Raw genomic sequence first — 23,581 nt, forward strand, 5'->3', positions numbered from 1 at the left:
GAGTGGGACATTTCGACGCGCGAAATCTATAGCACGAAGAGAGAGGAACTCAAGGCGAACGGAGAGTTTGGTTTTGAATCAATCAAACTAAATTCCGTAATCGACAAACATCTACATTAACATGGCAGATCCGAATGTGAGTTTATGACTTTTGAACATATGTATGTGCCGTGCATTTAATTAAATGTACATTTAATTTCAATGGTGATGTTTTGATTGGCATTCTCAAAGTTTATCTTGCTAGGGTTGTGCCCGGGAAGATAATGCCGGCTAGGGATGCTGCTTTTTAACAACCTCGTTAAACATCAATATTGAAGGTCTAAAGTGTAAATTGGTCTCAAAACAATGACTTACTGGCAATGGTCAATCAGTTATACCTTTGTTGTATGTGTCAGAAAAGTGGGTAACTCGATACTTTTGCCGCCCTTTATATCTGCTCCATAGCTAACTGGCTGGCTACTATAGCTAACTAGCCAACATTAGCCATCTAGTTAGCTAGCTAACAGAACAATGATCTAAATATTTGATTATATCTGTGGTATAATCGTGCAACCACTACTTTCAAAATGATCATTTTAAACCCAATATGTATTTGGTTGAGACATCCATGTACAATATTTGGCTTTGAACCGAGTTGTATGTTATCCTGACAGTAATGGTTATCCAGCTAGCTAACACGTTAGCTAACAAAAGCCAGTTAACGTTAGCATCTTTTTAAATGGCAATATTGTAGAAGTGTCCTGAGCTTACAATGTTTGTTTGCATTTTATTTAAGAGTGGATAATTGCATTTAACTAGCTATATGTCATTGACACGACGGCTAAACCTATTTTCCATCTCTAGTTAACTAACTTGCTAGCTTGGTACTTTTCTGAATGGCCTAGCTAACGTTAGCTGGCTGACTTGCTAACACCAGGCCGAAATGAATGTCAACTTTCTCAGTGCGTGTTTACCATTTAGCTAGATAGAAAATAAGTGAACATTGACATGCTGTCTGAGTTATGGCACTGTTAGCTATATAATCAAGCGGATAACTTCATTAGCTAACGTAACAAGACAACGATTGAAATGACTTGCTAGTCTTGTATGGAGACATGTTGCTAGCCATACAGTTACGTTAATCGGAACGCATGGAGCCTCGCGCCCCTTTCATACATTTTGTTCAGGCAGCTAACGTTAATCAATTAATCATAAGGCAGTATCTAGCAAGATGGCTTGCTGATATTTGTGTCGAGTCAGTTTTTTGGTAGCTGACTGCAAATTTGGCTAACTCTCATGTACAAACAGAACTAACGTCAGTTATTAGTTTAAATTGGGCCTAGTTGTCCAGCTAACATAAAAGTTATTGTTTTGTGATTTATTGTCCACTTGCTTCACTTTTCTCTTCCTCTCTTCTTGAGCGTTTTTATGTAATGTTAGGCCATATTACCATGTTCTGTACTAAGTGTGAGATCATATGGATTTGCAAGGCCTTTTATAAAGCCATCCAGCAGCAAAGATGCTTGGCTCAGCACCACTAAGTTCAGTTGCCACAGCAAATTGCACACAAAAGATAACCTCGAAGCCTGATCTCTCAAATCCCTCTATTCACCTCCCTCTGCAGTTAGTTGGTGGAGCCTGCTGTTTTTACAGACAAATACATTGACTAGTAAAGTACATTTCACTAACTTGAAACGAGATGACAATCCAGGTGAAACTAAGAGTCTAAGCTGGGAGGGGGGTTCTACTAAGCTATATGGAATAGCTTTTTAGAAGCTCATACCAAGGATAATTTTGCTATTTGATTTTTGAATAACAAGTTCCCTTGTAGTATCAAACAATATTTGATGAAAAAAATTATTTGGACTCCCTATTAGCCCATATAAACGCATTGAATAACAGATAGTCCCCCCAAAAAAAAATTCTAAAAGAAGTTTGTTCTGAAAGTGTCTCGTATATCTGAGAGCTACAGTACAAGAAAGATATACATTATTTTATTTTTACATGTATTTAATTTTTGTCACGTAACAGGGTTCCCAAGTGGTGCAGCGGTCTGAGGAATTGTATCTCATTGCTAGAGGTGTCACTACAGACCCTGGTTTGATTCCAGGCTGTATCACAACCAGCCGTGATTGGGAGTCCCATAGGGCGGCGCACAATTGGCCCAGCGTCATCTGGGTTAGGGTTTGGCCGGAGTAGGCCATCATTGTAAATAAGAATTTGTTCTTAACTGACTTGCCTAGTAAAATAAAGGTTCAATAAAAAATATACTTCAATCCATTTTTTCGACTGGTACCGGGGGACCATCAAAAGTGTCTTGTCAGGCCTGTGGGCATCCTAGAGCAAAACAGACATGTTTGTGAGAGTCTCACCTTTACACAGAGGGGTCATGTTAGTGTGTAGCCCAAACTGTTTTCTGACGCTACAGACAGAAGTTGGCAGATTGGCTGTACCGACTTCAGTCATTGAGCAAAACTGAGAATGGCATCGTGAGAGTCATCTTTCCATAGAGGTGTCATAATAGTTTGTAGGCTAAATTGTTCGGACGATACAAACAATTTTGTGAGAAGATTGATTTTTCGGGATGTCTCATGGTCTGACAAACGCCACTCTGTCACCTTTCACCACTGATGTGGAAGGGTTACATAAGCGGTTGCGGTGGATTGAGATGCATCCGATGCAAAAATATATCTTATCTCTAGCTTTAAAAAAGTTGTGCTAATTAGATTTCAGCGGGGGCGCAAACGTCTACCTTAGGGGGTTAACGTGTGTGTAAATCTTGTTTCATAGGAAACACCAGAAGAGCAGGAGACTTCAACAGACAATGCAGAAGAATCAAACCACGATCCCCATTATGAGCCCATCGTGTCTCTTCCAGAGCAGGATGTGAAGACGCTAGAGGAGGACGAGGAGGAACTGTTCAAAATGTAAGCTGATGCTGAAAGCCTTGAATAGCCTAAATCATTGCGCAATACTTAATTTGTAATTCATTTAGGGCCGAATCCTTATATCGAACTTAACTTTGATATTTTCACTTAGCCAGGCACTGTCAATGGGAGACTAAGTCATTTGTTTTACTAAATTGGAAGTGAGGATTCGCCTCAAGTGTTATGAAACCATCCAGCCCTCTCAGGGCTCTACAGTGTGGAACATTTTACTCTCCTATGCTCCTAAATAGTTTGCTGTGTGACCTGGAATTTTAATTTAGGAGCCCCAATGCACCTAGGAAACATTACCTCAAATAATTTTCGTGTTGCTCCTAAATTTCTTTGTGTGTGCATACATTTTTCAACTTAGGCACACACATGCTCCTTGTGATAAAAGGTTGGCATAGAGCCCTGCCTCTGTCACCCAGGTATTGTCACTGAGTCCATCCACAGCTTCATCATTCTACCCATATTGTCTCTCCCCTCAGGCGTGCGAAGCTCTACCGTTTTGCCTCTGAGAACGACCCACCAGAGTGGAAGGAGCGCGGCACAGGCGACGTCAAGCTCCTGAAACACAAAGAGAAGGGCACCATCCGCCTATTGATGAGGAGAGACCGGACCTTGAAGATCTGTGCCAATCACAACAGTGAGTCACAGAAGACCCCCTGTCTCAACCAGTAGCGTTTATCACTGCTGTCTAGCGTGTGTGTGTGTTGGACTGAAACTTTTCCGTTAACCCATGCATGTTGCCTGTCTACTGAATTACCATTGTAAGTATGAGATGATGGCGAGGTATAAGCAAAACAAGTCATTATAGATGGGACTCTTGAGTCGGAGGCCTAATTCCTTTTCATCTTCTGCTCTTTCAGTTTTTCCTGTGATGGAGCTGAAGCCCAACGCCGGCAGCGACAGGGCCTGGGTATGGAACACACTCGCCGACTTCGCTGATGAGCATCCCAAACCTGAACTCCTGGCAATCCGTTTCCTCAATGCAGAAAGTGAGCGTGACAACACGTCTATTTTAGTCACTGCGTTTCGCTTTTAACAATTCAGTCGGCTTTCTCATGCAAAAAGTGTGGCTGGGGTTTAAAATAACTTCTGTCCTTTTCAGACGCTCAGAAATTTAAGGTGAAGTTCGATGAATGCAAGGAGGAAGTCCGAAAATCTCAAGATGGATCAGGTTGGTGTACAATCATTTTTTTCACACATTCTTTCAGTCAGTATGCAGACAATACTCTGTTCTCTGCTGCTCAATCCAGCCTGGAACTTTTTATGTCTGCTAAATTAACATGCAGAATGTAACAACTCGCTGGCCTACTGTTAGGCTAATGTTAGTATGTTCTGGCACACTTTTTAATTTTTTAATTGTTTTCTCTGTAATATTAATTACAAAGAACAACCATTGTTGAGCAGGTCACATGTTAATCACTACCCAGTAGATTAACCTTATGTAATGTATCGGTGGAACGAGAAGTCTTGCGAAACACTCAAGCTGGAGTATTCTTAGTCATTCAAATGGCAGACATCCCCAATGCTCTTAAATGAAGAGGACTGTTACCGTGCACTGTTGATGTGTAGCCACCCTGCTTCTACATCGGCATTGCTTGCTGTTTGGGGTTTTAGGCTGGGTTGCTGTACAAGCACTTTGTGACATCTGCTGATGTAAAAATGGCTTTCTAAATACATTTGATGGTGTGGAGCCTCATCTTGTCCATCCTGTTGGCTCGTACATTGGGCCACCGTGACACCACACTGACAAAGAGTTAATGTCTCATCTTTCTGTACTTCTCTGCAGGAGGAAACGTTGACCGTGCAAACAAAGTGGCAGAGAAACTGGAGGCACTTTCTGTAAAGGACAACAAGACCAAGACACCTGAGGAAAAGAAAGAGGAAAAAGCAGAAGAGAAGAAATGAATCCAGGAACTTGCTTTACTGATCTTCAACTTGTCATTTCCCTCTTTTTCTACAATAGACTCTAAAGAAACTGAATTTGGACTCTTGCATATTGATTTATTTAGTTTTTTTTTATGATTTGTTTGCCTCGAGAGATCACAAGACCTTGGTGCCACTCTAAAAAAAAGTATCCATTCATTTTCCATTCCATCATGGAAAACAAGTTGTTTGTACTGCTCATCTGTGTCAACTTGACATACTGTGAAATGAGGCTTGTGATATTGATAATTCCCACATTGGGTAAGTCTTTTTTTTTGTTTTTCTGAATGAAGCAAAGTTAGTTTTATAGGGAACAGGACTGCTTGTTAGTGCCACACCTATAATGGAAACAGGCAGAGAGGAGCTGTAATGTCTTGGTATGCATCTCAATATGGAGGCTTCCTCTCCTTCGTCTTTACTGATCTGAATAGAGACAAGATGAAACCCCTAATATTTGTCACAGTAATACAACAGGTGTACACTTTACAGTGGAATGCTTACTGCCCTTTGCAACGATGCAGGGAGAAAAATGGCAACCCGAGAGGAATAAAATACACAAGAATGAAGCTCTACACAGGGAGTACCAGATCAATGTGCAGGGGTGTGATATATTTGAGGTAGATTTGTACATAAAGGCAGAGAAATGTGGTAGGCGCTTACCAGGCAGGAGTTTGCTTTCACCTATCTGCTGTGAGGTTCAGATGAAGGAGAGGAAATTGATGGAGAAAGACACTTTGGACCATTGAGACGTAGCCATAACGTGTTAAACATCGGGTGCATTTTGGGGACTGTAGTCCTTGGATCAGTTATCAGTGACTCGTATCTTAAGATGTTCAACTGCAGATGATTTGATGCACATAATTCATCAAATCACAAAGGTGTTTTTTGTTTCATTTTTAGTTGTTGAAGACCAATCACACCCAATCAAAATGTAAGACGATGGTTCATCAGACTTTGGTATAGGCTACAGTACTTCCTGGCTTGGGTACTCTTCCCGGTGGCTCAAGTCTGTTTTTAGGTCATAATATATTCCTTCAAACTGAAACTAAAGCATGTAGAAAATGTATAGTGCAAGAGTGTAATGATGCGGTATCAGGTGTGCTCACCATCCTAACCTGTACCCACTGAGTTGACCCCCTTAGGTGCATCGACGTGCCCGTGCATCTGTATATACATGTACAGGATGGAATGTTGCTTTTCATTTGCACTCAAATGGTTTGAGATGTTTCCTCCACCTTCCAATAAAAGCTCTCAACGACCCTTTTGTCTGTCTATGTTGCATAGGGTGAGGAATTGCTAAGTGGGAAGAGCAGTAGAGCCAATCTGGTAGGGAAAGTCAAGGCTATCTCAGGCTGCCTTGCAAGATGGTGAGGGTTGAAATTTTGATACATCATCTAATGTTACACATTCAGTAAACTATTAAAATGTTCATCAGTTGATTACATTTGTTTGATAATCAATGCTTATTCACCAACCTTTCAAGTTCCGTACTGTATCAGTACTGTTGTGACTAGTGAAATGCATTCTAATAAATTCCAACTGATGGTGCTGTTGCAGAGAAGGCATATTATTGATTTTACAAAGAGCTGAAATGTCATTGAACAAATACGTCCATTTTGATCAACATGTGTCCCTGAAACAAATCAACATCCAATATACTGAAAAAATATATAAATGCAACATTTTAAATAATTTTGCTGAGTTACTGTTCATATAAGCAAATCAGTCAATTAATATAAATTAATTAGCCCCTAATCTGGATTTCACATGACTGGGTTGGGGTCTGGGCCCACACACTTGGGAAACAGGCCCATCCAATCAGAATGAGTTTTTTCCCTCAAAGGGGCTTTATTTCAGACAGAAATAATCCAGTTTCATAAACTGTCTTGATGGCTGGTCTCAGACCATCCCGCAGGTGAAGAAGCCGGATGTGGAGGACCTGGGCTGGTGTGGTTACACGTGGTCTGTGGTTGTGAGGCCCGTTGGACGTACTGCCAAATTCTCTGAAACGACGGTGGCATATGGTAGAGAAATTATCTGGCAACAGCTTTGGTGGACATTTCTGCAGTCAGCATGCCAATTGCATGCTCCCTCAAAACTTGAGACATCTGTGACGTGTTATGTGATAAAACTGCACATTTTAGAGTGGTTTTTATTGTCCCCAGTACAAGGTGTACCTGTGTAATGATCATGCTGTTTAATCAGCTTCTTGATATGCCACACCTGTCAGGTGGGTGGATTATCTTGGCAAAGGAGAAACACTCACTAACAAGGATGTAAACACATTTGTGTACCACATTTGAGAGAAATAAGCTTTTTGTGCATATGGAACATTTCTGGGCTAATTTATTTCGGCTCATGAAAAATGGGACCAACACTTTACATATCATTTTTCAGTATAGTTCATCCTTAGGCTTGACAACATTTTCTTTATTCTAATTCTGTCAAGTGGCAAATATTTACTTTTAACAAAAATAATTATTAAGCATTTACAGGTAACTGCTAAAATAATGGAAACGAGTAAATTAGGGATACAAAGTACTGAAAGCAGGTGCTTCCACACAGGTGTGGTTTTGAGTTAATTAAGCAATTAACATCCATCATGCCTAGGGTCATGTATAAAAATCCTAGGCAGGCCGTTACTTTGGCTACCATGGCTATGCCCCAGTAGGATGACAATGCGCCCCCGTCCACAGGGCACGAGTGGTCACAGAATGGTTTGATGAGCATGAAAAGAATGTAAACTATATGTCATTGCTGTCTCAGTCACGAGATCTCAACCCAATTGAACCCTTATGGGAGATTCTGGAGCGGCGGTTGAGACAGCATTTTCCACCAACATCAACAAAACACCAAATTATGGAATTTATCGTGGAAGAATGGTGTCGCTCCAGTAGAGTTCCATTCAGTTATAGAATCTATGCCAAGGTTCATTGAAGCTGTTCTGGTTCGTGGTGGCTCAATGCCCTATTAAGACACTTTATGTTGGTGTTTCCTTAATTTTAGTAGTTACCTGTACATATACAGTGCATTTTGAAAGTATTCTGACCCCTTTACTTTTTCCACATTTTGCTACATTACAGCCTTATCCTAAAATCCTCATCAATAAAAATCCTCATAAATCCACACACAATACCCCGTAATGACGAAGCAAAAACTGGTTTTCAGAAATGTTTGCAAATGTATTAAAAATAGAAATACCTTATTTACTATTCAGACCCTTTGCTATGAGACTCGAAATTGAGCACGGGTGCATCCTGCTTCCATTAATCATCCTTGAGATGTTTCTACAACTTGATTGGAGTCCACCTGTGGTAAATTCTATTGATTGGGTAGCCCAGCCAGAGCCCAGACTTGAACCGGATCGAACGTCTCTGGAGAGACCTGAAAATAGCTGTGCAGAGACACTCCACATCCAACCTGACAGAGCTTGAGAGAATCTGCAGAGAAGAAGAAGGAGAGAAATTCCCCAAATACAGGTGTGCCAAACTCGTTCATACCCAAGAAGACTTGAGGCTGTAATCGCTGCCAAAGGTGCTTCAACAAAGTACTGAGTAAAGGGTCTGAATACTTATGTAAATGTGATATTTAAGTTGTTAATTTTTATAAATTTGCAAAAATCTATAAATATCTGTTTTCTATAAATAACAATTTCATCCATTTAAGAATAAGGCTGTAACGTAACAAAATGTGGAAAAAAGTCAAGGGGTCTGAATACTTTCCAAATGGACTGTACATCTTTTATTTTTCTATTCATATGACAAATGTAAAAAAAAAAATACTACATCTGATTATGATAAGCAAGACAAACAGCAACAGGTATTCTGCACTAGTCCATATTGTTCAGGTGAGGTGACTTGGTGTAATGTTCGTCAGACAAAACACAGCAATAAATAAATAAATGTCAGTCATCTAAAGGAAGAATAATAACAATCCCTTTCGTCATAAGTGTGTGCTTGAGGGGGATGATTCAAGTATGTATAAACAATGTTGGGTCACCTGCAAGAACCACAGGTGAATTTGAGTTAAATCTTTTTATTCCCATAAAACAAGTGATCATCTCAAGATTAAATTGAAAGTATTATGAGACAAGTGACCCAATATGTACATTCAACTTAAAATATGTATGGCATAGTAACCTATTTAGCTGCCATTGCCACGTTTAATATATTACAATCAGGGTCTGCTATGGGGTCAGACCAGTTGCTATTAATATGTAACCTCATATTTTAAGCTTATGGTCTGCAAATGCTCTGATAATATGATAAGATGGAGAATTGGAATGGCATGTGTCACAAACAAGAGCCTAAAATAACATTACCTGGCACGGGGTATTCTCTTCTGTACTGTCTTCAATGCAAAAAAAAAGAATACTTTTTGCACATACTGTATATAGATTTTTCTATTGTGTTTTTCTGTTGTGTAATTGACTGTACATTTGTTTATTCCATGTGTAACTCCGTTTTGTTTGTGTCGCACTGCTTTGCTCTATCTTGGCCAGGTCGCAGTTGTAAATGAGAACGTGTTCTCAACTAGCCTACCTGGTTAAATAAAGGTGAAATAAAAAAGATAAAAAATAAAAATGCGAGGGTCACATTTGCCTGTGTACTCTGTCTCTGATAAATTAAAATGTAGCAAAAATCTAGCATTTGGGGGCCCTAAGCGAGATTTGGTTGGGGGGCCCACCCACATCGCGAGTAAAACATTTTAGTGGCCCCCTCTTTTTAAGCTGCTGCTTATGTGAATTGTGCCTAGAAACAGCACTGTGTGCACAATATATACATACATTTATTACAGTATATGTAGAATTATGGTACTTTAAGTAAAGTGAGTATCTCGATAAAAAGGTACAATTATTTTGGCTTTAAAAATGATGTTATTAAAAAGGACTCTACCATCCATAAGTGGGACCATTCATCCACAAGCATGTTTGGACTTTTTAATGTCAACCTGCAACCTGGCTATCTGTTCTATTCAATCTCAATCAATTCCATCAGATGTCTTTGTGCAGTAAACATCATTGTCCTCTTGAAAGGCCACAATGGCAATATAACTGATTAGTTGTGTAGCTGCAAGCAAATAGAATACCTTTCATCCATGTACAGTGCCTTCGGAAAGTATTCAGACCCCTTGACTTTTTCAAAATTATGTTACGTTACAGCCTTATTCTAAAATGGATTAAATAAATAACAAATCCACAGCAATCTACACACAATACCCCATAATGGCAAAACAAAAACAGGTTTTTAGACATTTTTACAAATGTATTAAAAATAAAAAACAGAAATACCTTATTTACACAAGTATTCAGACACTTCGCTATGAGACTCGAAATTGAGTTCAGGTGCATCCTGTTCCATTGATCATCCTTGAGATGTTTCTACAACTTCATTTGAGTTCACACCTGTTTATATAATGTCCCACAGTTGACAATGCATGTCATAGCAAAAACCAAGCCATGAGGCCGAAGGAATTGTCCATTAGAGGTCCGAGACAGGATTGTGTCAAGCCACAGATCAGGGGAAGGGTACCAAAAATCATTGAAGGCCCCCAAGAACACAGTGGCCTCCATTATTCTTAAATGGAGAAAGTTTGGAACCACCAAGACTTCCTAGAGCTGGCTGCCCGGCCAAACTGAGCAATCGGTGGGAGAAGGACCTTGGTCAGGGAGGTGACCAAGAATCCGATGATCACTCTGACAGAGCTCTACAGTTTCTCTGTGGAGATGGGAAAACCTTCCAGAAGGACAACCATCTCTTCAGCACTCCACCAATCAGGCCTTTATGGTAGAGTGGCCAGACGGAAGCCACTCCTCTGTAAAAGGCACATGACAGCCCGCTTGGAGTTGACCAAAAGGCACCTAAAGACTCTCAGACAATTCTCTGGCCTGATGAAACCAAGATTGAACTCTTTGGCCTGAATGCCAAGCATCACGTCGGGAGGAAACCTGGCACCATCCCTACGGTCAAGCATGGTGGTGGCAGCCTCCTGCTGTGGGGATGTTTTTCAGCAGCAGCGACTGGGAGACTAGTCAGGATCGAGGCAATGATGAACGGAGCAAAGTACAGAAAGATTCTTGATGAAAACCTGCTCCAGAGCGCTCAGGACCTCAGACTGGGGTGAAGGTTCACCTTCCAATAGGACAACGACCCTAAGCTCATAGCCAAGATAATGCAGGAGTGGGTTTGGGACAAGTCTCTCCAGAGCCCGGACTTGAACCCAATCGAACATCTCTGGAGAGACCTGAAAATAGCTATGCAATCGACGCTCCCCATTCAACCTGACAGAGCTTGACAGGATCTGCAGAGAAGAATGGGAGATACTCCCCAAATACAGGTGTGCCAAGCTTGTAGCGATATACCCAAGTTGAGGCTGTAATCGCTGCCAAAGGTGCTTCAACAAAGTACTGAAGAAAGGGTCTAAATACTTATGTAAATGTGATTTTTCCGTTTTTCTAAAAAACAGTTTTTTCTATGTCATTATGGGGTAGTGTGTGTAGTTTGATGAGGAAACAAAACAATTTATTCCAATTTAGAATAAGGCTGTCACTTAACAAAATGTGGAAAAAGTCAAGGGGTCTGAATACTTTCCGAATGCACTGTATATTCTGTCATTAACACAGAACGGGCAAATGTCCAGGTGACATTTTTCACCTCATGTTCAGACAGCCTTTTACAAACAAGAAAAGAAAGATGCAAAACACTACACTGAACAAAAATATAAACGCATCATGCAACAATTTCAAAGATTTTACTGAGTTACAGTTCATATAAAGAAATCAGTCAATTGAAATAAATAAATTAGGCCCAAATCTACGGATTTCACATGACTGGGAATACAGATATGCATCTGTTGGTAACAGATACCTTTAAAAAAAAAAGGTAGGGGTGTGGATCAGAAAACCAGTCAGTATTTGGTGTAACCACCATTTGCCTCATGTAGCGGGACACATTTGCTTCACATTGAGTTGATCAGGCTGTTGATTGTGGCCTGTGGAATGTTATCCCACTCCTCTTCAATGGCTGTGCGAAGTTGCTCTATATTGGCGGGAACTGGAACATGTTGTCGTACACGTTAATCCAGAGCATCCCACACATGCTCAATGGGTGACATGTCTGGTGAGTATGCACGCCATGGAAGAACTGGGACATTTTCAGCTTCCAGGAATTGTGTACAGATCTTTGTGACATGGGGCTGTGCATTATCATGCTGAAACATGAGGTAATGGCGGCGGATGAATGGCACAACAATGGGCCTCAGGATCTTGTCACGGTATCTGTGCATTCAAATTGCCATCGATAAAATGCAATCGTGTTCGTTGTCCGTAGCTCATGCCTGCCCAGTTGTGAGGCAGGTTGGACGTACTGCCAAATTCCTTAAAACGACGTTTGAGGTGGCTTATGGTAGAGAAATTAACATAAAATGATCTGGCAACAGGTCTGGTGGTCATTCCTGCTGTCAGCATGCCAATTGCACGCTCCCTCAAAACTTGAGATATCTGTAGCATTGTGTTGTGTGACAAAACTGCACATTTTAGAGTGGCCTTTTATTGTCCCCATCACAAGGTGCACCTGTGTAATGATCATGCGGATGAATTAGCGTCTTGATATGCCAAACCTGTCAGGTGGATGGATTATATTGGGCTCCCGAGTGCCACAGCGGTCTAAAGCTATGCATCTCAGTACAAGAGGTGTCACTACAGTCCCTGGTTCAAATCCAGTCTGTATCACATCCAGCTGTGATTGGGAGTCCGTAATGGTGGTGCACAATAGGCCCAGTGTCGTCCGGGGTAGGCCGTCATTGTAAATAAGAATTTGTTGTTATCTGACTTGCCTAGTTAAATAAAGGATAAAAAAAATCTTGGCAAAGTGGAAATGCTCGCTAACAGGGCTGTAAACAAATTTGTGTATGAAAAATTTCTGATATCTTTTGTTTCAGCTCATGAAACATGAAACTTTACATGTTGCGTTTATCTTTTTGTTCAGTGTACAGTGATTTTTTTTTTATGAACAAAAATAATAGACCAAATATATCTTATTTTCTCCAGTGAACAAAAAAAAAAAACAGTCCCATAGTTTTATGTATGACTTTCCGTACGTCTTACGTAATACAATTGGTTTGCTGTACCAAACAGCTGCTGAAAGATGGATTTCATGTCTTCAGTCTGAAACCTGTTGATGTTCTGGACAGACAGACTGACAGTCATGATTACCCTGAGCGTTAACAGAGTCAGGGTAAGTAGCCGCCTTTTGGCACTTTTTAACCAATTATTTTTTAACAACATCTGCTTCCTATGACTTTCATTGCTTCATCATACAGTTTCATCAGTAACTTTTTTTTACACTGTAAAATACAACAAACTAGTATACCCCCTTCTCTGTATGCCTTATGTTATTTATTATTCACTTAAGTTATAAATTATCAACACAAAAATCCATTCAAAATACAAACATCCATTCCAAGCTTGAGCATCTGTATAAAAAGCAAGATGTTGCAAACATTTTCCAAAGGTTGGGTATATATATAAAAAATGTAATAATAATAATTGTGAAAAAAAATGGTGAGTTTTCTTTATTTTATAACACAGCTGAAGACTTCTTTGATTTTCAAGGTTTTTTCACACTTGATTTGAATCATAACAAAACACAATTATACATGGCATTAACATAACTTATTATGGGTAGACCTATTTTACAAAAAACGACTAAGTCACAAAAGAAATAAATTGCCTGTCAGATGTTTTGGCTGTGCATGGCTGACTGCCAAGCTGGTGGGATTTGTACTGAATATGGAGAGGACTGTTTTGACTGGGTATTCAGAACTGATCACAGACAACAGCTACCACTGTAACACTCAGTAGCACAGGCTTTTATGTATGTGCTTAGCACTGGTGTGTGTCGGAGGTCACTCTAACATAATATTCAAACTAATAGATATGATGTTGGACTATATATACAGTGCATTGGGAAAGTATTCAGACCCTTTACTCAGTACTTTGTTGAAGCACCTTTGGCAGCGATTACAGCCTCGAGTCTTCTTGGGTATGAACGAGTTTGGCACACCTGTATTTGGGGAGTTTCTCCCGTTCTTCTTTGCAGATCCTCTCAAGCTCTGTGTTGTCTTGGTTGTGTGCTTAGGGTCGTTGTCCTGTTGGAAGACGAACCTTCACCCCGGTCTGAGGTCCTGTGCGCTCTGGAGCAGGTTTTCATCAAGGATCTCGCTCCGTTCATCTTTCCCTCGATCTTGACTGGTCTCCCAGTCCCTGCCGCTGAAAAACGTCCCCACAGCATGATGCTGCCACCACCATGCAGACGTGACACTTGGCATTCAGGCCAAAGAGTTCAATCTTGGTTTCATCAGACCAGATAATCTTGTTTCTCATGGTCTGAGAGTCTTTAGGTGCCTTTTGGCAAACTTCAAGTGGACTGCCATGTACCTTTTACTGAGGATTGGCTTCCGTTTGGCCACTCTACCATAAAGGTCTGATTGGTGGAGTGCTGCAGAGATGGTTGTCCTTCTGGAAGGTTCTCCCATCTCCACATAGGAACTCTGGAGCTCTGTCAGAGTGACCATTGGGTTTTTGGTCACCTATCTGACCAAGGGCCTTCTCCCCCGATTGCTCAGTTTGGCCAGGCGGCCAGCCCTTTGAAGAGTCTTGGTGGTTCCAAACTTCTTCCATTTAAGAATGATGGAGGCCACTGTGTTCTTGGGAACCTTCAATTCAGCTGAAATGTTTTGGTACCCTTCCCCAGATCAGTGCCTCGACACAATCCTGTCTTGCAGCTCTACGGATAATTCCTTCCACCTCAAGGCTTGGTTTTTGCTTTGGTTTGCACCGTCAACTGTGGGACCTTATATAGACAGGTGTGTGCCCTTCCAAATCATGTCCAATCAATTGAATTTACCACAGGTGGACTCCAATCATGTTGTAGAAACATTTCAAGGATGATCAATGGAAACAGGATGCACTTGACCTCAATTTCGAGTCTCGAAACATTTATTTTAATCATTTTTAGAATAAGGCTGTAACAAAATGTGGAAAAAGTCAAGGTGTCTGAATACTTTCCAAATGCACTATATGTTGCTGATAACGTACAGACTGTAGCTTATGGTATACTGTATAGGTAAATACTGGAGCTCAGCTAGAGTTTAGATTAATATGCTCCTGTACTGTAAGCCCTAAAACACCTCCTCAAAACTCAAAGGATAAATGTAGAGTTGGAGACATTCAAGACCTGTGTCTCTGAGTGCAACACAGCACCGTTGTATTGCCATTGCATATCCATTCAGCCTATCTTGTGTTGTCTTTGGCTCAGAACAGTCAGCCTATTAAAGATTGTATTGATCTAAAACTCACTGGTTTAATGTAATCTTCTCTCTGTTCCGCTCAGTAATGGCCAACATGTTGTTGATGGACCAGACAGACATGGTCATTTGGACAGGATATGTGAAGCACTTTGAATACCTAAGAGGGATGCTGTATGCTTGAATCCAATGGGGTGCTGCTGTATGCATGACTTATTGGTTTGGAGATGGCTATCCATACCACTGCTATTTTAAAGAATGTGACTGAACAAAGATGTGTGACATCAATTGTATAAGTTGGTGTGTCTGGCTGTTAACATCTTGTGGTCTGTGTGGGTGTGTAGTGAGTGTGATGATGACACATAATTAAGCAACAAGGCCCGTGGGGGTGTGGTATACGGCCAATATACCACGGCTAAGGGCGGTACGGCTAAGGGCTGTTTGTATGCACAACGCAGCGCAGAGTGCTAGGATACAACACTTAGCTGTGGTATATTGGCCATATACCACAAACCCCCAAAGTGCCTTATTGCTATTATAAACTGGTTATCAACGTAATTAGAACAGTAAAAATAAATGTTTTGTCATACCCGTGGTATATGGTCTGATATACCACGGCTTTCAGCCAATCAGCTCGATCCACCCAATTTATAACAGCAGATAGACCGCAACTGAGAGACGCCGTAAACAATACATTTAAGATCTGTCTGATTCAGACTTTTCAGTGATAACCAACACAACAAGCCACAGAATTCAACAACACAACACTCTGTACAAACATCAGCACTCTTTAGGTTGAAGTTGCTCTTTTCCCACAACACACACTGATCAAGATCCACTCCTCCAGTACAGACACACAGAGACCGGGGCTGGCCCGGAATGAGCAGAAGTCCTCTGATTGGACAATAATTCACAATGAGGAAGTGCTCTGCGCCCCTGATTGGTTAATATCGAATTAAAAAAGGTAAAAGGAAGAAGAGAATCCTCTCTAGCGCGGTTGTGGATGTTGTTGCCATTGGAGGTGGTTGCCATGACAATGCTGCCTTCTCCTTTAAAGGTTTGGCGCCCCGGGCCCCAGCCCTCTCACACAGATATCTCATAGGTGGTGCCACCCACCCCGGTCACCTTTTTGACATTACTGTGGCGGCTAGGGCTGAGAGGGGTGCCCTGGGCACTGGAGCTGTTGGGCCCTAGATGGCAGTCCGTTTGCCCATTCACTTTACTTTGCATCATGGCCTCTCTGAATGGGTAGAGAAAAACAAGAGAGGGCACAGTTAATTGAAGTGAGAACTAGCTTTGCTTCAGATATAATATCTCCCCCCATCTTAATACATGCACATGGATTATAAAACACAGAAAGTGTGTATTGTACTTGCATGCATGGTCTGGTGGTGTTAGTAGATGGTGTTATGTCCCAGGAGCATGCAGTATGGAAATGACCATGACACTAGTTAGAGTAATGAAACACATGCCAGTGTACCTGCTGGTACTAGAGTAAATGACCATGATGGTTGTATTCATGACCCCAAAATCTGTATGAAATGTTATGAAATAAGGGCTAAGGTGGGTTGGGTTAGAGCGCGGTTGCGTGGTGCGCGGTGGGCCTCGCGGGGCATGGAGTGGCGACACAGCTACATTTGTGTGGAAGAAAGAGAGTTCTACATTATTATTATGAAATGAATTCTATGGAAGCTGTGCCGTTTCTGTGTTTATGTGCGTCTTTTGTTTCGGTTTTACTCCGTTACCAAATTTTTCCCTTTGGAAATTAGTTTTAAAAAGAAGTCCGAAGGAAATAGACTGATAGGAAATAGACTGTGTATGAATTGTGGTGTCTTTTCCTGTTAAATAAAATATTATAAAAAAGAAATAAGGGGTAAACCAATAGTGTGTTGTTAGTGATATTGTAGGCTTGTAGGAGTTTCTGTAGGTGGTGAAAACATGCATAGAGAGACGTAAATGTTAATGTTGCCCTCCCAGATGGAAGGGATGGGACAGGAGGGAAATAAGCATGCAAACAGAAGGAAATGATAGTGGGGTAATGGAACTTTATTTATCCGAAAGACAGATCATTTAGAAAAATACAAAAGTGGACTCCTATGAAGGCAAAACATTTAAATCCAGTGACATACACAGTACTTCATTTAGATAAAAGGGTATAATATCTCAAAGATACTGTATGTACACAGCACAGCAGGCTGCTGAGGGGATAATAATAATAATAATAACAATAATAATAATAACCTCAGGAGGTTGGTGGCACCTTAATTGGGGAGAACGGCTCATAATAATGCCCGGAACGGAGCAAAAAGGAATGGCATCAAACACCTGGAAACCATGTGTTTGATGTGTTTGATACCATTCCACCTACTCCGTTCCAGTCATTACCACGAGCCCGTTCTCCCCAATTAAGGTGCCACCAACCTCCTGTGGTATACAGAAGCTACATGTTAACACCTAGCCTTAGCTCTCTGAGGCTCATTACTCATCCTGTGTGGGGGGGACTAGAGCCCATACACTGCTAGTTTCTGCCCAGTCAGCCAGCAGGGCTTCCTGTGGAGACTGAGGTCTGTACCCAGCCCCTTAGTTCATTTCATGCACCCCAGGAGACGTTAGGAGGACGTTAGGTTTCATACCTTGGGACACCCAGGCGGGGTGAGTCTGTCCTTTCCAGGGCATGGATAAAGGAGAGTTTCTGGTGGGTGTAGGAGGGGGATTGGGGCATGGTGGGGGAGTGGTGGGGCTGGTGGGCTGGGGAGCGGTAGGAGGGCTCAGGGGCCCTGCCTCCCTGCATGCTGCTGTCAGTGTGCAAGGAGCTGGAGGAAGTCCTGGGGGCACGTACCAGAGAGGAGCCACCAGAGGAGCGCAGCACGGGGGTCCACGGCCCGTAGCTCACCACCCCCATCAGGTTGTCCCTGGAGCCTCCATAGGCCGGGGGTGTGGGGCCTTTGGAGCTAGGGCCCCGGGGCCCGTCAGGGTAGCAGGCGCTGGGAGGCAGGCCGTACCCTCCAGGGCTGTCAAACATGCCTGAGTCCTGAGCCTGATTATAGGCCTGAGCCTGGGAGTGTCCCCCGTGGTGCAGCAGCTGCAGCTTCTCCTTCTCCTCCATCTCCTTACGCTCCTGGATGGATGCCATGATGGTTTTGGAGAGGTTGTCGTAGCGCACCGGGGACGGGTCCCGGTCCTGGGGGGACTGCCTGCTCCTGCTCATCCCTATCCCCCTGGAGCCCAACATGGGGCTGAAGCTAGGGGGGACCTGCTGCCTCTGGCTCTGCAGTTCAGGCCCCCGCACATGGCACATTTTGGTTGGCAGGTAGGGTGTGTGGAAGCCCATAGAGGGCATACCGGGGTGGGCCATGCACTCTGCCTCTGCGGCTGGGGAAATGCTGGGGTTGAGCAGGCTGTCGTAGGAGAGGCTGCCGTTGCGGTTGGACAGTGTGTTGGGGGAGAAGACGCTCTTGTAGGGGGTGGAGGTCACGGTCTCGGGCTGCAGGGTAGGCAGCTGGCCCTTGTCCCTGCGCTGGTGGGCCTGCTTCAGGCTGAGGGAGCGGGAGTTGATGAGGTAGGAGTCCAGCTGCAGTGGGGAGGACTGGAAGGTGCGGTGGAGAGGGGCATTGTGGTAGTCAGGCAGGTCCAGGTTGGGCTCTGAGCGGTAGTCAACGTGGCAACGGCCCTCCTCCAAGATGGCTGATGCCTTACGGTGGTCATCTGGCATTACAATCTGACAAGACAAAACAACACAGAAGTAGTGAGAAATATGACTGGACTATTATTTTGACTAGCCATATTATAATAAAAAGGGTTTTATTACAAATCGTTACAGGCTGTCAACTTCATTTCAGTCACATTCGCAACCGTGCAGGAATACAGTAAAATACTGGGTAAGCCTGTTTGCGATTACTATCAAATTCAGTCATTTAGTCTGACCTTCTCCCCTGCCGCGTTGTAGTGGACTTTAGGGATGGTTCCGAACGAGGGCCGGTACTTGTACATGGCTGGGGTGGAGGGGTGGGTCTTGCCAGTTAGGGAACTATCTGGAAGGGGAGGACGGAGAGGACAATGTTACTGTGTGAGAGAGAGCCAAACAGTCATCAGATCCCAGCACAACAATCAGCCTGTTGTCTGTTAAAATGACGTAAGCATCCAAATTTATGGTGTTAGAATTGATAGTGCTGTCATCATCAGAGCCTTTCACGGCTCATTACCCTGTGAAAGTCTTTCCCTCAGTTCAAGCTAGGAACTTGGAAAGGCAAACGGAGGAAAGAATAGACATTCAGCAACTAACAATATGCAGATAAAAATCATTAGAAATCCTCCTTGCATTGAAATCCTTGCTTTTATTTTCTCAGCACAACAGACACTGGATATGTCCTACCAATGTTTTCAGGTTAGTCTTGTGGCTCCGGCAATGATTTTGTCATTGCAAATAACGCAGCAACATAAAACCCCACCAAGTGGCAGTAGAACTACAGTGAGGGAAAAAAGAAACAGGAAGGTCCATACAAGGAAACATGACATTCACTGAGTGTACAAAACATAATATTGTCTTGCTGAATGGCACGCATACACAATCCATTTCTGAAAGCTTAAAAATCCTTCTTTAACGCGTCTCCTCCCCTTCATCTACACTGATTGAGGTGGATTTAACAAGTGACATAAATAAGGGGATCATAGCTTTCACCTGGTCAGTCTATGTCATGGAAAGAGCAGGTGTTCCTAATGTTTTTGACACTCAGTGCTGATGTAGCCTTACATACCATTGCAGTGCATGGAAAAAAAACTGCAGTGTATGTCATGTTTTGTAGCATGTTGTACTACAGTACCCATAATGCTCTGTAACTATATCCGGTTTATCTTACTAGATGTGTTCAAATCAAATCAAATGTTATTTGTCACACGCGCCAAATACAACAGGTGTAGACCTTACTGTGAAATGCTTACTTACAAGCCCTTAACCAACAATGCAGTTCAAGAAATAGAGTTAAGAAAATATTTGCTAAATAAACTAAAGTAAAAAATAAAATACAAATTCACACAATAAGATTACATAACAATGAGGCTATATATAGGGGTTATGTGCGGGGGTACAGGTTAGTCGAGGTAATTTGTACATGTAGGCAGGGGTAAAGTGACTATGCATAGATAAAAAAAGCGAGTGGGGGGGGGGGGGTCAATGTAAATAGTCCGGGTGGCCATTTGATTAATTGTTCAGCAGTCTTATGGCTTGGGGGTAGAAGCTGTTAAGGAGCCTTTTGGACCTAGACTTGGCGCTTCGGTACCGCTTGCCGTGCGGCAGCAGAGAGAAGAGTCTATGACTTGGGTGACTGTAGTCTTTGACACTTTTTTGGGCCTTCCTCTGACACCGCCTAGTATATAGATCCTGGATGGCAGGAAGCTTGGCCCCAGTGATGTATTGGGCCGTACGCACTACCCTCTGTAGCGCCTTACGGTCAGATGCCGAGCAGTTGCCATACCAGGCGGTGATGCAACCGGTCAGGATGTTCTCGATGGTGCAGCTGTAGAACCTTTTGAGGATCTGGGGACTCATGCCAAATCCTTTCAGTCTTCTGAGGGGGAAAAGGTGTTGTCGTGCCCTCTTCACGACTGTCTTGGTGTGTTTGGACCATAATAGGTGTGGACACCAAGGAACTTGAAACTCTCAACCTGCTCCACTACAGCCCCGTCGATGTGAATGGGGGCCTGTTCGGCCCGCCTTTTCCTGTAGTCCACAATCCTCTCCTTTGTCTTGCTCACAGTGAGGGAGAGGTTGTTGTACCTAAAGCTAACACTGTGGTGTCCCATCTCCTTTTTAATTTATTTAGAATTTAGCCTTTATTTAACTTGTCAAGTCGGTTAAGAACAAATCCTTATACAATGGTAACAGAAGCAAGAGGCAAAACGGTCAAACCTTTACTAGAACCCACTCTCAATAGCTTGTTCACTTAAAAGGTTGATTTCGCACAAAAAGGCAGTCATTCATATGGACAGGGTCCTACAGATAAATATTCATATTCTTTTCACCTTCTTCTACGGCAGAATTCCACCTAGAATACAGTAACATAGAGAGGGAGTGATTCATGCTGTAATTATCTCCTCACATTCCCCTGAACCCATCTCACCCCCCCCTCTTCCCCCCACACTCACAGTCTGGAGCAGATTCACTGAACCAGGCCCACTCACAACAAATTACACCTAATTTCTCCTCGCTGATGAAGAGCCATAGAGTCCTGCCACACTGGAGTTCATTCATCAAGCCCTGACTATCTATATAAGTCATGACTCCAGCACTCAAATGAGATGGAGCACTTTTAAGGGGCCAGAGAGAGCAGTTTGGTTCAAAACACCAGAGAGAGAAAGGAAAGAAGGGGAAAGAGAGAGAGCGAGAGAGAGGGGGAGAGAGAGAGCGAGAGAGAGGGAGAACGAGAGAGAGAGATACACACAGAAAAAGAGAGAGAGAGGAATGTGATGATTTTGCGTAGAGTGCCCATTACGGGCTCCTTGCCTTCACTGAACGTCAGCTGGCTCTTCAGCTGGTTGTAGCGGTCTGCTTTGGGCGGCAGCGGGGGCTGGGTGTCTAGGCCTTTGTCATCCAAGGCTAGGCCATCCAGACTGATCTTGGACTGGAGAGGGGAGAGGACGAGGGGATGAGGGGTTTAATGTGGTCTTAAAAGTCAACAGCAGGTGGAGGAACATAATGGGGAATAGGTCTAGGGATAGGACTGGGGACAGGGCAGGGTACAGGACAGGACAGGGAATAAGGCTAGGAATTAAGTAAAGGGACTGACTAGGAATAGTTCAGTTGAAGAGGACTGGAAAGATGACTAGGGGAAAGATGGAGAATAGGACTGGGAATAAAACTGTGGATAGAACAGACTGTTGTGTCTACTGAATGTACTGAATCTTACTTTAGACCGGAGGATACTGGTGTGGGTCCCGTTGTCGCTGACCTTGATGCTGATCTGTCTGTCAGAGATGTCTGGTCTGATGAAGGGGGGCTGGATGGAGACAGGGGGCTTCTTCCTGGGGTCCACACCTGTGTACCTGTATAGAGGAGAGGAGAGATAAGAGTTGACTTATCATATGAGAGTTATGCGATAATGACAGAATATGGTAAGACAGCACAAACAGATCTGGGACTCAGGCTATACGGGGGTAATGGGGGCGGCATCGATGGCTGATGACGATTATACCAAAACTGTTTCATCCCCACCTGGGTATCGTCTCTCTGCGGCTATCTACGCCGTTCATTTTAGCAGTGTAATATCTCCCAAAAGGTATTTTTAATCTGGCTGCTGAATATGCGAATATGCGAAAGTGTGTTTGTGCTGTGCTTGATTTCCCCTTCACTGTTGTTCTACAAAGTGATTCAATACTCCAAGCCATCTGCCTTCCCCCAGGGGTAGCTGGCTTCATCCAGGCAGAACAGGACACACCTCCACACACATACACACACATACGTACAAAAGCACGTACAAGCGTCTCGCTTTGGACATTGTCGCAGATCTATCTCAGCAGTCCACTCAGAATGATTACAGCAGAATTGGTACCGTGGCATCCCCCTGGTCGACTTTTTAATGGTCAGTCTGTCCAGCACCCACCACCACCCACACCCCCTTCACGTAGGAATCCATGTCCTCCTTACCTGGGCACCAAGGGAGCACACAGGACATACTTGATGTTGCCACAGCAACCCTGCGTGAAGGGATTTACTCCTCCGCGGAACTTGCCCGTCACCTGAGGAACAGAATGCGTTGTTAGAGTGGGAGGGAGAGGAGACCCAAGGCCAGAACACACACACACACACACACACACACACACACACACACACACACACACCTAGAACTAGCTAGAGGATTTGAGTTGGCAAGTGAAGATGCAATGCTGATATTTTGTCCTGTACGATACATGATATAATGTACTGTACGTGAGTGTGAGTCTGTGTCTCCGTGAGTTGCTCTTGGGTGGGCCCCCTCTCACCTGTTCGTTAGTGGTGCGACCTCTGGCGACAAGGACCATATGGAAGCCTGTCAGGCCTATGACTGGAATGAAGAAGAGCCCTGCTATACACATCACCACCAGACTGGGCACACACAGTCAAGGGATGCACAACATTTTCTGGACTCATTTTAGCAGCTGCAAACCAACCAGCACTGCCACCAATGACCGTATGGCTGCCACCAATGACCGTATGGCTGCCACCAATGACTGTATGGCTGCCACCAATGACCGTATGGCTGCCACCAATGACCGTATGGCTACAACCAATGACCGTATGGCTGCAACCAATGACCGTATGGCTGCCACCAATGACCGTATGGCTGCAACCAATGACTGTATGGCTGCCACTGAGCCATTCAGACAACCATTTACGAGGAGCAGGCATTTCTATATACAACAATCAAACATCTGCATACTCCACCAGCAGGGACGTGATCGTCTGT

The 23,581-nt window shown here is 43.2% G+C and overlaps 2 protein-coding genes and 1 non-coding gene across 3 annotated transcripts in view; 2 read left to right on the forward strand and 1 right to left on the reverse strand.

The window, feature by feature from the left end:
• Positions 1-45: 45 nt before the first annotated feature.
• Positions 46-6,098, forward strand: ranbp1 (RAN binding protein 1). Its single transcript, NM_001140046.1, is given in 6 exon segments — positions 46-136; positions 2,770-2,906; positions 3,395-3,552; positions 3,776-3,904; positions 4,018-4,086; positions 4,702-6,098. Coding segments are annotated over 6 exon segments (627 nt in total). The 5' UTR covers positions 46-121; the 3' UTR covers positions 4,821-6,098.
• On the forward strand, positions 4,131-4,260 carry LOC123730463 (small nucleolar RNA SNORA77). Its single transcript, XR_006761907.1, has one exon. It is a non-coding gene; the product is annotated as a small nucleolar RNA SNORA77 (small nucleolar RNA).
• An 8,679-nt stretch (positions 6,099-14,777) lies between the features above and the next one.
• The window catches only part of zdhhc8b (zinc finger DHHC-type palmitoyltransferase 8b), an 84,117-nt gene continuing 75,313 nt past the window's right edge, over positions 14,778-23,581 (reverse strand). Inside the window, exons 5-11 of the mRNA XM_014170896.2 lie at positions 23,118-23,220; positions 22,783-22,874; positions 22,046-22,181; positions 21,643-21,760; positions 19,068-19,174; positions 17,777-18,861; positions 14,778-16,383 (exon numbers count right to left, since the gene is read on the reverse strand). Coding sequence (XP_014026371.1) covers positions 16,227-16,383; positions 17,777-18,861; positions 19,068-19,174; positions 21,643-21,760; positions 22,046-22,181; positions 22,783-22,874; positions 23,118-23,220 — 1,798 coding nt within the window. The 3' untranslated portion in view covers positions 14,778-16,226. The remainder of the gene's footprint in view (positions 16,384-17,776; positions 18,862-19,067; positions 19,175-21,642; positions 21,761-22,045; positions 22,182-22,782; positions 22,875-23,117; positions 23,221-23,581) is intronic.

Source organism: Salmo salar, chromosome ssa24 (assembly GCF_905237065.1).
Source record: "Salmo salar chromosome ssa24, Ssal_v3.1, whole genome shotgun sequence".
In the NCBI taxonomy this organism is placed as follows: domain Eukaryota; kingdom Metazoa; phylum Chordata; class Actinopteri; order Salmoniformes; family Salmonidae; genus Salmo; species Salmo salar.